We start from the raw sequence: 14,222 nt of genomic DNA, 5'->3' as shown, positions 1-14,222 counted from the left end.
GCTGGGAGTGATGGCGCGGAGGGCCATTCCCGGAGAGGCAGTGAGTCAAGTCGTCCAAGTCCTCTTTTTACAAAGACAAGCCAAGCTGGGACCCAAGGGAGATTATTATTTGCACAGATTGAAGCGGAGTCGATAAACACAGAAAGACACAGAACCACTGGCATACAGTCAGAGACAACACAATCACAGACCAATGAAATGATTCATAAACGTACAAAGAGTCGGATGTCATGTTGCCGCAAGCAAGCACGGCCGCGAACATATACACCCTGTCCTCCAGTCGCGGTGAACTGTGAAGGGGGACAGATTAGGAAGGTCCCACTCGCGAACTCGTGGTCGTAAATCTACAGTACTTCGGCTCAACAGCTGGTCCAAGTATCCTCAAATGTTCGAAGTTCTTCACTAAGTAAGTCTCCAAGAAACGAGAACTGCGCACCAATACCCTGTCCAGTTTGGCAAACAGCTCCTCCGAGTCACACAAGCAAGGTTTGTGCCAACCCAGGCGGGGCTTCCTGAGTCCTTCGACCTTGGGCCCAACTTGGGCCTGGGGACGATTCGGATTGTTGACAAAGCATGGCAGTGTCTGCCGCGCGTCGGACTTCGAACACGGCTCCGGGTTGCCCGTCCTTATATAAGCTGCCCACACTGGAGGCAAAGGACCGTATCGTGAATATTGATGAAATTTTCTCTCAAAAAGGCCCGCATAGACTCCACGAATAGATTTTGAACATATTGATAAATTTCAGAATATTTGGAATTTATCGGGAATATATTGCTATATAGAGATATATTCAGCGTAAATTCGTTTGAGCGCATTCGGATATTCTTCAGGATAAGTTCCCAATGGATTCAAAATAGAATCAGCGCTCCCACGGAACTTTGCCTCCAGTGCCAGTCTTGACGAATGTTGACACAGCCCTGTCCTTCCATCGCTCATGACGTCCACACTCTCTACCCAGAATGCGGACCACCTCCAAACTCGAGTCATGGTATGTTTCCACGTCTACTTGTTACATCATTGTTGTGCTTATTCGTTGCAACAGCAAGCGTCTGACCATGTACAACTCGCCGAACCTGCCGACGTCAGCCTCCATGACGAGCCTACTGTGCACCATTTCCCTAATGGGAATTTTGACTATCGTCCTCTCGAAGGCACTCCCCCATGCGTGGTGAACATCCGCCTCGCTCACGAGTCCAGCGAGACGAAGACCCCGAGCTATATCGGCTCCAAGAACCTTCGGCGTGCCTCTTCTCGTCATATCGACCAAAACCGCCGTGTTTTTGGATATCCCCTGGATTACGAACTGACGTATCAGAGGGGTAGAGGGGCAGAGGGATACGCGTTGGACAAGCTCGGACGAGCCAACTCGACGCTTCGGTTCATGAACATTCTAGAAAAGTTCTGCGGTCTAAACTTGGAGCGCGATATCAACATGGTTAACATGGCGAACGGAATGACCGCGTTATGCGTCACCGTCGCGCAGAATCAGGCGCATGGCATATGCGGGGCGAGGTCCAATCCCGGTGCGGACAATTTTGGGTCAGAAAGTGGTTCCATGTTTGATCATGGTGCGTACATTTTCGGTCTCCCAAGTACCCCACGTCCGATCCCAAACGAGACAAAAGTGGTGAGCTCGCAGCGAGGTCCGATCCTACCATAGCCCACAGTGCGCACAAAAGAGATAAAAATGACTCGTGAGAGATCCGCTCCAAACACTCCCCGACGAGGTGCGCACATAATGACAAATAAAACACATATTTTCGAGCTCTATCTGGGCAAGGTCCGATACGAAATGCGTACCAAATGTCCTCCAAAACAGGGCACCCGATCCGAGTGCGTACATTCCGCTCCCAAATCGGTCCGGACAAAAAGGGCAAAATCCGGCGATTTTGGATCGGACCTCCCTAGGCATATGCCATGCGCCTGCAGAATCTCACTCCGGAGACGATGAAGGTGGACAAGGATAAGCTGGAGAAGCTCAAGCGGTTTTTAGGTGCCACTGAGGAACCGCGGTGGTATAAGTTTACGTGGGAGTTTTATCACGGTGCAGATGAGGATCAAATTCGATAATTGTTTGCATGTTTGCTTACCTTTTTACCGTTGCCGTGTCATGTAAATAACGCTTATTGCCTTTGTTCGTTTCCTTTGACGAATGATTCCCTTGCATCGTCTTTGTGTGGAGAGGAACATGTAGTTTCAGAATTGTTCATGTGTTGCTTACCTGCCGCTTCTTGCCTTTGTTCCACACACAAGTAGAACTTCCGGCCAATCTCAATGAGGCAGGCATGTGTGACCGACCAGAAATGGAGCATCCATAGCAGGACAAAGAATCACATTTTGGAACACACAGACCTCAAGTAGAGAGAGAAACCGAACCAGAAGGAAGAACGAGCCTGAAGGTGAGAATAAATTTGAAGAGAACGGTGGGGAGGGGAGCCACGTCAGAATCAATTCCGGAGGTGTGACAGAACGAAACAAACAGGGAGACACAGGGACAAAGTCACACAAACAAGGAGGAACAAAGGGGAAGTCGAAAAAGGGAGAATGAAAGGAAGAACGGACGGGAAAGAAAGAATGAAGAACGAATCCACGCTGAGATTGATGATTGAGAGTGCACCGGCAGTGAACAGAACAGAATTGTATATGATTTGGAACTCGAAGTGACAAGGAAGAAAAAAAAAACTTTAAAAGAACAATTGGAAGGAAGAGAGAAGGAAAATAGGAGGAAGGCATTGATCGACAAACAGTGACAGAATCCCATCCGAGAAGGGAGAGAGAGGGAAGGAGAATATTCGACAGAGGAGTAGAGAGGTCTCCAGGAGATATGGTGCGCTGCTGTACTTGGGTAGACTGCTTCAACAGAGAAGGTGAAGAAAGCGTAAATAAAGGTTCGGAGGCGAAGCGAAGAGGTGATAAGGATATACAAGGAGGCAGAACCGGCATCTTGAGGATAGTGTGCGACGAGAACACAAATGTGGAACGGCATCCAGTCCAGGAGCATAAAGTAGTACATTGAAGAGAATCCGAAGTTGACCGACCGACCGAGCGGGCGAAAGAATCCATCCGTTCCGAAGTGGCGACAGGAGTGGCAAAAGTCCCCATGTAACTACAAAGAAAGGCAAAAATTCACACCTCACTCCGCCAGCCACTTCTCGCACTTCTTTACATACTTATCCAACAACTGCGCCAGGTCCCGAATGACGAACGTCAAGACCACAGACGCGAAGAACTCTGACGCGTGCCTCAGCCTCTGCTCTGTCACCATGCGAGTCTCCTTTTGTAGTCCAGCGTACGAGGACGCAACGGGCTGCATGAGGATTGCTTTGTGATGCTCGTCGAGCAATTGGACCTGATGGAATAGTCGGGTGAGACCCTGGACGTAGGACGCGGGCGAATCAAGGCTGAGTGATTTACAACGAGACAGAGGAGAAAATGGACAGTCGTTAGTAGATGACACTGCCGCAGCTAGCAGCTCGAGGACTCACTTCTTCCCATTCGACGTGAACTTGTCAAACTGCCGGGTAAGTTTTCCTCCCCATGAAGTCACCTAAGAACAAAAGCGACCAGTCAGTCAGCGACGAAAATAAAGTGGACCTTGTGGAGGTAACGCACCCCACTAGTCTTCTTAACCACAAACCCCTCCCCCACCCCCAACTTCTTCCCAAAATTCTGCACAACCCCATCGCACACCGCCCCAAACTCCTCCAACTTCCCCGCCCACACCTCTCCCTCCTTCCTCCCCACGCTCCCAATCCCCATCGCCATCCCCGAGCTCACGTTCCCCGCACCAAAGATCTCCACGCTCGTATTCTGCAGCTCCTCTAGCGCAGAGCACAGCACCTCCACCACCCGCACCTTTTCCGGCAGGTTCTGCAGCTTTGCCCCGCCCTGGGACCAGACCTCCTGCGGGACGTGCAGTCGGCGGGTGATGTACCCTCCGGTTTTGGACGTCATGGTTTGGCGGATGAGCGACATCATGTGGTACGGTTTGCGGATTGGGTCCGGTGGAGGTGCGGGTGGGAGGGGTGAGGTTGGCGTCGTCGGGAGGTTGGTGCCCATCATAGGAGGCGGTGGTACCAGATGCGTGATTGGCGTTCCGAGGGGTGGAGAGACGAGACCGGTGACGACGGTGATATGTGGGACTTGGTTCGTGCTCGCCCTCGAAGACATCGAGGTTTTCCTTGGTACCATAGGCATCATCGGCACCATCGAAGACGAGGGTCTACCGGTCGGTAGCCCGTCGTACGAAGCAGAAGGTAGACCGGCCAAATTTGGTCGGTGTCCTGGTTGTGACGACGACCGACTACGCGTGTAGCCGAGAGAAGACGAAGAGCTGGGTGGCATACCAGACAACGTCTGTCTCATCGCAGACGGTGGTGGTGCTGACTCTGGAAGCCCAGACATGCCTGCAGTGCTCGCAAAAGCTGACATCGACGAAGGTGGAGGCGCAGATACTTTCGACCTCCTCTGCGAAATAGTCCCCATCGTCGTTGAGGGATTGATCAGTGTATTCGGGACGGTGATCTCAGACTTCGTGGTGCCAACCGTGGAACTGCCTCTTGGCCGAGGAGTAACATGTCGAGGTGAACCAATCGCGGTATTTGGCACCTCGTCGTTCGTCAAGGTACGTGGCGTCCGCGGCGACTCTACTGACCCCGAGGCGTCTGATGAGTTCGAAGGTAAAGGCGGTAGCGGATGTGACTCTCGTTTTGACTCTCTGGGCGTAGACACTATTTGCGATCTGCCCCTAGACCTCCGCAGGTCCTCTTCGACCTCAAAGTGATGTTGCTGCTGCGATTGCAATGGCTGGTCATCGTACCGCTCACTCTCCTCCTGTAACGACGCTAACCGGCCCGAACCATTCGACCCCGTCCGTGAATGACTTGCCGAGTTTCCTCGGGGTCGTGATGCGACGTTCAGACGTTCCTGATCCGGAGCGGGAGGTAAAGAGTCTCGTGGCGGTGGCGGTGCGGGTGGAAGAGCGGAGACCGCTCGAGGACGGTGAGGTGCGGCCGGAGCCGGATAAGGTCGAACTGGAGGTTGTGAGCTAGTTCGATCCCGTTGGACATGAGCGACAGTGCCATTCGTTGTCGCTGTTGAGGGTGGAGAAACCCGTTGCTCCATAGCCTCCGGGGCTGCGTATGGATGATGAGATGAAGATGTAGCTGGGTAAATAGTGACTATTCTTAGGTGGCGGTCAAAGTGATATAGGCCATAGCTTAACGTACCTTTCTCGGAATCCGACTCAGGTTCGTCAGGGTATAGGCCATCCGCCAGTGTCGTACCAGAATAATCCGTGAATATCGTTGTCGTCCGACCATCGGAGCTCGTCGTCGCCACAGACGATGACCTACCCCTATATGTATCCGAATCGGAGCCAGGAGAGCTAGAGTTGGGTGATGAGGGCCGCGTAGAATCCGCAGATGCAGAGATGGACGCCGCGAGGGCGCCAGGGGAGTGTGGTATATGAGGGATATTATAAATAAGACTGAGGATATTCATACGATCGGCATAGGTATCGTGCTGCTCGGCGAGTCGAACACGTCCCACAATACCCGTCAGAGTGTGCAACGGCAAGCGGACGGACATGGATTATGCACTCACAATAGCCTTCAACCTCTTCACTTCCTCCTCCTGCGCGACCACGCTCCTCCTCCTACCTCCTCTTCTCCTCCCCTCCGTACTATCCTCACCCCTCATCACCCTCTCCATAACATTGCTCAACAGTGCCACGCTCTTCCCATACGCAATGACCGCCCCGTACGGATCGTCGTTCGTCGAGTCTAACCTTACAGCTTCCCTCGCGAGCTCCAACGCCCTCGTCAACGCGCGCCTGGACGATGGTCTAGGTTGTTCCGCGGGCTGGGGGCCGTTCGGAGACAGTAGCAGACGGTCCGGGATGAGCTCTTGATGCTCGCTTGACGCTCTGCCGTTTGCATTCGTCGCACGAGCAGGCGAAAGTGGTACTGGTCCTGGTCCCGAGCTCGAAGCAGCAGTCAGTGTCGTTGTATTGGCGAGTCTAGATTGAGAGAATGCAGCGACTGCGGCAAGACCGGGCGATACTGCTGGACGGCCTATGCCTGCTGAGAATGTGGGTGGGGAATGGGGCGTATGCCGTTCTTGGTCCCGATAGTCCGAGGACGAGTCGGGATAGTAATGTCCGTTGGGCATGGTGGTTGAGTGAACAGCAGTGGGGGAGGTGGAAGTGTGTTCGGGAGTGGGGTCTGCGTGAGTGGTATCAATGATGGGTAGACTGGGTATCGGCTGGCTGGGCGGTGGAGCGGGAGGGGGTGCGTGTATGAATGAACGCCTTCTTGGGGTGGGATAAGTGGATGAAGGGGCCTGGGTGGAGTTGGATGCACTTGCGGTGGACGAGGCGGACGCTGTGGACGAGGATGAAGAAGACGGCGGTGCTGGGTCGATGTGGTTTCGAACCATCCATTCTGCGTGTGGGTTGAGGACTGATGCCGGTCTTGTCTCGCCGAGCTGCATGGGAGTCGGGTTGGCGAGAGCTGGTGGTGGTAATGGTGATACAATATGGTGCGGGTATTCGACAAAGCGTCGAGCTCAGATGGCGTCGACGTTCGAGCGTGTGTTTGATGGCTGTATGGCAATTGCGGTGAGAGCACTACACTGCGTCTGTTCGCGGCCTCTATACCTGGCTTTCGGATTGGCGTCTCGAGTCGACGCGGTTGCTCTACGTCCGTGATATGATCGTTTGTTCGCGCGTTTCACCGCCAACAAAGATCCTGCACGGTCAAGCACAGAGCGCCAGCTGTCGAAAACGAAAGAGGAAGAAAAGGAAGAAAAAAAAGGGGAGGATGGAGGGAGAAGAGGCGTTCAGGAGGGACGAACGAGAAGCGAGAAACAGAACAGGCGTACTGTTCGGACGCTTGCCTATTTCGGCGAGCCCCTTCGAGGACTTGGCCACGCGCAGTCGCTCGACAGAACAGAACACAATCACGGAACTCTCGCGATATGTACACAATCGATAGCGGCTGCGACGACGACGACGACGGGAGGTCGACGTTGTGTTTGATTGAGGGGCGTGCGAAGCCGTTTGCGCAAAGATCCAGAAGAACTTGTACCAGCTCGCAGGTTTCGAACCTTGTTCATCTACGTTCGACATACACAACACCCACACGCAATCATAATACGCCCTCCTCTACTCAGACTCAAGTACTAGATACAATTCACATACCCACCGGCGGCGGCGTATCTACGATACCCAGTCTCTTCATTATCCGACTCTCCCTCGCCATGCTTCCGTTGTCCACACAATTATTAGTAGCAGACGATAGACGTACCCCGCGGGCACATCCCGAACATCCCCGCTTGAACTCTTTATCTGCATTCCCCACCGGGCACTTCCCATCATCCACCTGCCCTCACCCTTTTCCTCCATTTGCACCTGACAGCTTCGAAGTTCCCGAAAACAAAGACCACGGGTGGGTACTCATAATTGCTACACCCGTCATGCGCCACGATCACGCAGCCAACAGTCTGAACAGCAACTTCCATACCAAGAATCTTGAAGGCTGGCGCCAAGACAGACACGGGAAACGCCCACGATAAAGCCGAACTATAGAGTATCCTATTGAATTCAAGAAAGAAACATCGAACAGAAGAGACAGACTGGAACAACGCAGAAGCTGAACACCAGACGGTATTATCCAACACGCAAAACACACTGTAACCGAATCAGTAACGGTCCAGGGAAAAGAAGCGAAGAGTCAGGGATGAGACACAAGTCAAAGAGCGTGTAACTTATATGGAACCAACACACAAAACACAGGAGTATATGGAGAGAGGAAGGAGGAGACAGATGGGGGTATACTGCAATCTCGCACGGAAAACGGAAAGGAAACGACCGCCGCTTTTCGACCAACGTCCACTCTGAACGCACAAACGCGTCATTTTGTCGTCGTCGCCACCTAATCGCCCCGGAACTCGCCCTGCGATCCTTGCGCTGCGAGACGCGACTCGAGATTCCTGAGCGACTCCTCCTTCGCGAGCAGCTCCTGCCTCTTCTCGTTGATCTCCCGCTGGACCTTGAGCTCGATCTCGCGGAGCTTCTCCTCTTCCCTGCGAAGCTGCTCCTCCTTCAGGCGCACGCTCTGTGTCGCGAGCTCCTCGGGGAGAATTGACGAGTCGCTGCAGATCACGACGGATCAATTAGTAAAAGTTCTCCTTCAAGAGACCCATGGGGAAGAACGCACTGGGTGTCGGTGTGCACCGTCCTCGAGAGCTTCTCGGTACGGTACGTCTCGTACAGGACGTCGTGAGTGAGGGACTTAAGATCCGCAAGGTGGGAGCTGTAGAGGCAAATCACGTCAACCACTGGCAGGGAAGTGTTTATAAGGGGATAGAACGGCATACTTCAAGAGCGCGCTCCTCAAACGGCTGAAGTCAGAGTGCTTGGGGTTGTCGACCTCGGCAATACCCCACGGGTAGATCCTCGCACGGACGGGCTGGCCGTCAATCTCGATCTCCTCCTCGGAACCGATGACGGCGAAAGGAAGGAGGGCCTGTTTAAACAGACAGAAAAAGCCGCCTGGTAAGCTCGAAAATCTTTGAGAGACTGATGCGCAGTCAACACGTACGCGAAGCTCGCTGTTGTCCTGGATGGTCTCCTCGTCATCCTCCTCGACGTCGTAGGGGAAGTTGTATACGGGGATGTCGTAGTGCTCGATGTCCTCCATGATCTAATTCGGACCCGAGCCCGTCAATTTTAGCGCCCCGAGTATTGTTCGGTATAGGGAATGCATACCCTCTTCTTGAAGCCCCGGAGCTCGCTGGGGGTCAAAGAGTCGGCCTTGCCGATGACGGGGATGACATTGACGCGGGGCGAAAGACGGCGCATCAGCTCGATGTCCATCTCCCTCAAGCTGTTTGCAGTGGATGTCCCATCATTAGCCCAGAGAATCACCAAGTAAAATAAGGACGTACGCGTGGCCAGTAGGAGGGATAAAGTACAACAACGCGTGAACACGGTTATCCCTGAAACGGGGGTTACGCTTGATACGGCTCTCCTCGGCCAAGATATCGTCGTATTGACGCTCGAGGTAGCCGACGATCTCCTGGAACCTGTACTCCCCAATAACGTGCGCCGTGAGGAGGTAAGTGAGAAGGGGGAGGCGAGGTGGAAAAAATACGATTAAAAGATGATTTGAAGTAAGTGTGTGGAACGTACGCGAACTCATTGTCAATGTTATCGCCGAAGCCGGGGGTATCAACGATGGTGAGCGCAATGCGGACGCCGTCTTCCTCGAGCTCTGTCGTGGCCACGCACAAACGCCGGACGGGTAAGTTATGGTGGTCCGTAGATAGAGTGGGAATGAACGACGGCAGTGGAAAGGGCGTAGAGTAGGGAGAAAATAAGAACGCACCGACGTTGCAGGGCTTGATCCTGATGCCTTCCTCAACGTGCGCAGACTCAGGGTTGTCAGACATCTTATGGTTGAGGACCTCCGACTCGCAGAGCGTGTTGACGAACGTCGTGCGTCCAGTGCCGGACGCGCCTGCATCCATGGCAAGACATCCACCGAGACCACACCGAGAACGACAGACACGGAGATATTCCAAGGTTGAACACAGAAAAGACGACGAGAACGAGTGAGCAATGAACATTCATGGCGAGGCAGATAGAGAGCGACGCACCGACGACCATCAGGGTGAACTGAACACCCTTCTTGACCTTGTTGCCCCTACGTCTTCCGGCAAACGACATGGTGAATTATACGAGAGAAAAATGAAGGAAAGAAAGCGGTTAGAGAGAGCGCGGTTGCGGACTGCGACGCGGTGCGAGGGCGAGGCGGAGGAGCTCAACGGGGAGAGCGTTCGACGACGGGTTCAAACTCCGCCCAGCGCTTCTTTCGCCTTCAATTTCGGTTCGCGCCGCTGTCGACTGTCGTGTTCGCCGTCGTGGCCCTTCGTCGTATGCAACGAACGAGACTCTCTCTCCGGAATGCTTGTAAAATAAATCTTGGTTCTGCTTGCCCTACTACGAAAGCGTCGTCGTCGACGCGCTCACTCCACCATGCCCTCACGCTCAGAAATGCCACCACCGAATCTTCGGGATCCGACTCGCTGAAGTCCAAACCAAAAATAACGAAGAAGAAATATACGGAACTATCGAGTGCTCTGCTTGTCGAAGGAGTATCTCTCAGACCTCTTGCTCCGTGGGATGGAGGACTGGATGCTCCACCCTCGTCTTCTCGAGCCAACGAACACCACACTTCAATTACCGGACGGAGGATCGTAGCGAACACAGAGGAAGAGTTGGGCGTTTCGGATTCGGGTTCTCAGAGTGGTAGATGTACGCCCAGTCCTGTAGCATGATCATTCTTTCAACAATCCAGTCGTTGACCGTATGTCACATATTGTTCGGCGCACTCTTCGTGGCGGACAGATGGGAACTCCTCAGTACTGGTTGATGACTCCCCGCCTATCCCGTCTGAAGGTGAGCCCGGAGAGATCCTCAAGAAAGCCACGCAAAAGGCATCCATCGATGAAGAGACAGGGGTCATCTCCATCATCGATGTCCCTCCCAAAATGCGCAAACGACGCCGGCGCGTCAAGCTGCAGCAGTTCGAGGATGCGGAGGATGGCGAGCCAGACAGTGTGGCCCAAGATGCGAGCGCATCAGGAACAGACGGTGTGGGTGAGACGGTTCCAAAAACGCGTAAAAGACGCGTCAAGAAGGTCGCAGATGACCCTCCTCACGTTGAAGACGCGTCAGCGGTAGACTTGAAGCCTAAAAGAACGCGACGAGTGAAAGTGGCGTCGGGAGAAGGAGAAGGTCTGTCTTGTTACCGCTCGCCTTTATTCTCACCATTCACATTTTCTCTACTATCGTACAGACGAGCCTGCCACATTTGCTAGACCTCGAAGTATTCTGGCTGCTGGTGTAATGGAAAACCATGCAAAGTTCCCTCACTGCATCCTTCTCACCCGTGTTGGCCAATTTTATGAGGTACGTCGGCTCCTGCTCGCCTCACTCAGTTATTCTCCAAAAAGTATTCAGTATACCTTCAGTCCTACTTCGATCAAGCAGTCGAAGTCGCCGAGCTACTCAACATCAAGCTCGCAAGTCGTCTTTCTGGCGGTGGAGGCCAACGCGCACATATGTGTGGTTTCCCAGTCCATCACCTTCACAAGCACCTCAAAGTTCTAGTCCAACACCACCACCGTTTCGTTGCCCTTTGCGAGGAATTTGTTCGCCCTCCCTCTACCTCCGTCACCCCTTCTACATCTGCAGGAGCGAAACTTACGTTCGAAAGACGGGTGACTCGGGTCATTACGCCGGGCACGTTAATCGACGAACCGTTCTTGAATCAGTATGAGAATAATTACCTGCTCGCTATCGGAGAGGTCAGTGCGAGCGGTGGTGAAGATACGAATGCTGTGGGATTGGCCTGGATTGATGTATCGACTGGAGAGTTCTTCACGAAGGACACGACCCTCGACTCGTTGCGGGACGATCTGGTTCGGATTGCACCTCGTGAGGTCGTTCTATCTACCTCCCTTCAATCCAATCCTTCACACCCTCTCCGACAAGCCGTCCTCGAAGAAGAGTCCTTTACTTCCTTCATCATGCCGTCGAAACGGTCCGCGAGTTCACATGAAGCGCAAGCTATTCCCGAGGGCGGGCTCACCAATACTTCCAAATTCTCCCTCTCGCAGCAGGAGACCGCGGCAGTCGACTTGCTCACGACCTTCCTGCATGCCAACTTGATGGAAAGTATGCCCCGCCTGTCCTCACCCAGCAAAGAAGCGAGCGAAGGTCGTATGCGGATCGATGCTCACACGATCAAGGCTCTCGAGATTCGAGAAGGTATGCGGGAAGGCGGTACATCAGGTAGCCTGCTCAGTGTGATCAAGAGGACAGTCACGAACAGTGGCACTCGGTTACTTGCCCGCTGGCTCTGTACGCCACTTCCTCACTTCTCCTCAGTCTCTCTAAATGCTAACGACTGCTTGATATCTAGGCTCTCCGAGCACGTCTCTCGCCGAGGTCAACGCCCGACAGTCCCTCGTTGCTCTCTTCCATTTGCGTCCGCATCTTCGAGACGACCTCGTCGATTACCTCCGCAAAATCGACGACGCCACACGCATCGTTCAGAAATTCCTCCTTGGTCGAGGTGATGCCACAGATCTCTCAGCAATAAGTTCCACGATCTCCACCTGGACAACTATTCACAATCGTATGCAGCTTGAGAAGACTTATGAAGAGAAGGAGAGAGGGATTGTGAAGCAGGAAGACTGGGACAGCTTGGATCGTTTGATGAGCAGGATGACGGATTTGAAGGAACTAGCGGACAGGATTGACGTGGCCTTGAAAGGGAGTTCGGCTGTGAGGAGGGATCAGACTGCTATCGGAGAGTCGGAGGACGAAGCTGGAACAGAACCTGAAGGGCAATTGGAACCGAATATGCCTGAGGAACTCAGTTTCGGAGGGTCGGACACGGTGCAGAGCGATCTAAAGTGGCAAACGAACAACTGGACCATTAATCCTGAGTGAGTAATTGTTTCTGCTCCGAAATGAACATTTCTCAGTGATTCTTTTGTTCCCAAGTTATTCGAATGAGATACGGTCACTGCATAACAAGTTCCAGGATCTACTCACGCAACGCGAGGAGCTAGAGCGGCGGTTTCAACAGGTGTACGGTGCGTATGGTTACCGCTGTTCTTCTTGAAACCTTCCTCAAACAATTTACAGATGCTTCGTCTTTGACCCTGCGATCCTCTTCATTCTACGGTCTACACGTTCACATCGCCCGATCGAAGCGTGACGCTGCTCCTCTGAAAGCCTCTCAATCCTTTGTCCTCATCTCAGAGAGCAATTCGACGAGTGTCTTTTTCAATCGAGTAATACCTCTTACACTGTCTTACGAGTATCAGCTCATCTTACTCTCACTTACAGGCATGGTCGCAATTGGGCACCGAACTCATGGAAACCTCTAACTCCATTCTGGCCCACGAAAAGGCCGCTTTTGAAGCCCTTCGCAACGAGGTAAGATGAACAGGTACGTCTCCCATAGACAAAGTCTCACGAGTTTCCTTCGGCCAGGTCAATGTCCAAGAGGGCGCTCTCCGCCGAAACGCCCAGATCATCGACGAACTGGATGTCACCCTCGGATTCGCCAACCTTGCCGCTAGCATGAACTTTGTCAGACCCACCTTGACCGAAGAGTACGCCAGTGTTATTGTTTCTTCTCTATGCCCCATACTAATATTGGATATCAGTTGCACTTTCCATGTCGTGGACGGTCGTCATCCCACAGTCGAGCTGGGTCTCATCAATGCCGGCCGTGTCTTCACTCCCAATACCGTCTCTTTCTCTCCCGAGTCACGTCTACATATCATCACCGGCCCAAACATGGCTGGCAAGTCTACTCTTTTACGCCAAACAGCCCTCATTGCTATCCTCGCGCAGACAGGGTCATTCGTGCCCGCTGAGCATGCGGTCATCGGGATGGTCGATGCGTTGTTTTCGAGAGTGGGTGCCAAGGACGATTTGTTCAGGGATAAGAGCACGTTCATGGTTGAGATGTTAGAGACGGCTGAGATTCTGCGACGGGCCACGCCAAATAGTCTAGTAGGTTTCGTTCCCTATTTGGCCAAACACCTCGGTGATAGAGTTCAATGTTGTGTCGTACAGGTCATCATGGACGAAGTCGGACGCGGGACGACTGTCAAAGATGGACTAGCTATTGCATTCGCCACAGTTCATCACCTCTACGCTCAGAACCAATGCCGTGCACTATTTGCAACCCACTTTCACGAAATTACAGACATGCTGGGATACTCTGGCGATCAAAAGGGAGAAGGCGCGTTTCAGAATGTCGGATTCTACTGTACCGATGTCGACGAGGTTGAGGTCAGTGTTCCCAGCCTATCCATCTGTGTTGATCAACCAACTCTTCTGCTCATGATGTGCTGACCTTAATCGTCTTCAGGATGGCTCATTCGCCTACTCTCATCGACTTCGGCCCGGTGTCAATCGCGACAGTCATGGTCTCAAGGTGGCTCAACTGGCAGGTATGCCACCCGCCGCTATCGGCGTCGCAAAGGACGCACTTTCTTGGCTTCGTGTTCGTGATGCTGTTACCGCAAGCAGCATCGCAGATTTAAAACATCTTGGACAATCGTTGGCTAAGCAGTCATCAGCATCAGCATCGACATCGCCTAAATCTCATACTTCATCCTAATCTTGTGG

The 14,222-nt window shown here is 53.1% G+C and overlaps 4 protein-coding genes across 4 annotated transcripts; 2 read left to right on the top strand and 2 right to left on the bottom strand.

Moving 5' to 3' along the window:
- Nucleotides 1–935: 935 nt before the first annotated feature.
- On the top strand, nucleotides 936–2,071 carry STEHIDRAFT_159959 (uncharacterized protein; the record flags this gene model as incomplete). Its single annotated transcript, XM_007307438.1, has 3 exons — nucleotides 936–989; nucleotides 1,044–1,628; nucleotides 1,910–2,071. 3 exons carry the CDS (start codon nucleotides 936–938, stop codon nucleotides 2,069–2,071), a joined length of 801 nt encoding a protein of 266 aa, XP_007307500.1.
- A 361-nt stretch (nucleotides 2,072–2,432) lies between these two features.
- Nucleotides 2,433–6,233, bottom strand: STEHIDRAFT_123808 (uncharacterized protein). Its single transcript, XM_007307437.1, has 5 exons — nucleotides 5,606–6,233; nucleotides 5,230–5,524; nucleotides 3,614–5,166; nucleotides 3,487–3,548; nucleotides 2,433–3,402 (listed from the first exon to the last, which is right to left on the bottom strand). Exons 1-5 carry the CDS (start codon nucleotides 6,170–6,172, stop codon nucleotides 3,135–3,137), a joined length of 2,745 nt encoding a protein of 914 aa, XP_007307499.1. The 5' UTR covers nucleotides 6,173–6,233; the 3' UTR covers nucleotides 2,433–3,134.
- A 1,337-nt stretch (nucleotides 6,234–7,570) lies between these two features.
- STEHIDRAFT_101548 (septin) lies at nucleotides 7,571–9,832 on the bottom strand. Its single transcript, XM_007307436.1, has 9 exons — nucleotides 9,662–9,832; nucleotides 9,391–9,522; nucleotides 9,195–9,276; nucleotides 8,951–9,088; nucleotides 8,772–8,889; nucleotides 8,605–8,706; nucleotides 8,381–8,529; nucleotides 8,221–8,316; nucleotides 7,571–8,155 (listed from the first exon to the last, which is right to left on the bottom strand). The coding sequence occupies exons 1-9, from the start codon at nucleotides 9,729–9,731 to the stop codon at nucleotides 7,936–7,938; spliced, it is 1,107 nt and encodes a 368-aa protein (XP_007307498.1). The 5' UTR covers nucleotides 9,732–9,832; the 3' UTR covers nucleotides 7,571–7,935.
- A 1,081-nt stretch (nucleotides 9,833–10,913) lies between these two features.
- On the top strand, nucleotides 10,914–14,214 carry STEHIDRAFT_62817 (uncharacterized protein; the record flags this gene model as incomplete). The annotated part of the gene is made up of 10 exons (XM_007307184.1): nucleotides 10,914–10,976; nucleotides 11,039–11,930; nucleotides 11,992–12,450; nucleotides 12,560–12,670; nucleotides 12,723–12,871; nucleotides 12,927–13,016; nucleotides 13,074–13,195; nucleotides 13,250–13,601; nucleotides 13,665–13,883; nucleotides 13,963–14,214. The coding sequence occupies 10 exons, from the start codon at nucleotides 10,914–10,916 to the stop codon at nucleotides 14,212–14,214; spliced, it is 2,709 nt and encodes a 902-aa protein (XP_007307246.1).
- Nucleotides 14,215–14,222: the final 8 nt, after the last annotated feature.

This window comes from Stereum hirsutum (genome assembly GCF_000264905.1).
Source record: "Stereum hirsutum FP-91666 SS1 unplaced genomic scaffold STEHIscaffold_13, whole genome shotgun sequence".
Taxonomy (NCBI): Eukaryota; Fungi; Basidiomycota; class Agaricomycetes; order Russulales; family Stereaceae; genus Stereum; species Stereum hirsutum.
The sequence above is the reverse complement of the archived record's forward strand: the minus strand, read 5'-3'. Positions and strand labels throughout refer to the sequence as shown.

Coding starts and splice junctions, on each gene's coding strand:
- STEHIDRAFT_123808 (XM_007307437.1), bottom strand. CDS start 6,172: ATGCCCAACGGACATTACTATCCCGACTCGTCCTCGGACTATCGGGAC. Junction 5,525..5,605: donor TGAAGAGGTTGAAGGCTATT/GTGAGTGCATAA, acceptor CTCGCCGAGCAG/CACGATACCTATGCCGATCG. Junction 5,167..5,229: donor TGAGTCGGATTCCGAGAAAG/GTACGTTAAGCT, acceptor CTATTTACCCAG/CTACATCTTCATCTCATCAT.
- STEHIDRAFT_101548 (XM_007307436.1), bottom strand. CDS start 9,731: ATGTCGTTTGCCGGAAGACGTAGGGGCAACAAGGTCAAGAAGGGTGTT. Junction 9,277..9,390: donor GATCAAGCCCTGCAACGTCG/GTGCGTTCTTAT, acceptor TGGCCACGACAG/AGCTCGAGGAAGACGGCGTC. Junction 8,890..8,950: donor ATCCCTCCTACTGGCCACGC/GTACGTCCTTAT, acceptor CACTGCAAACAG/CTTGAGGGAGATGGACATCG.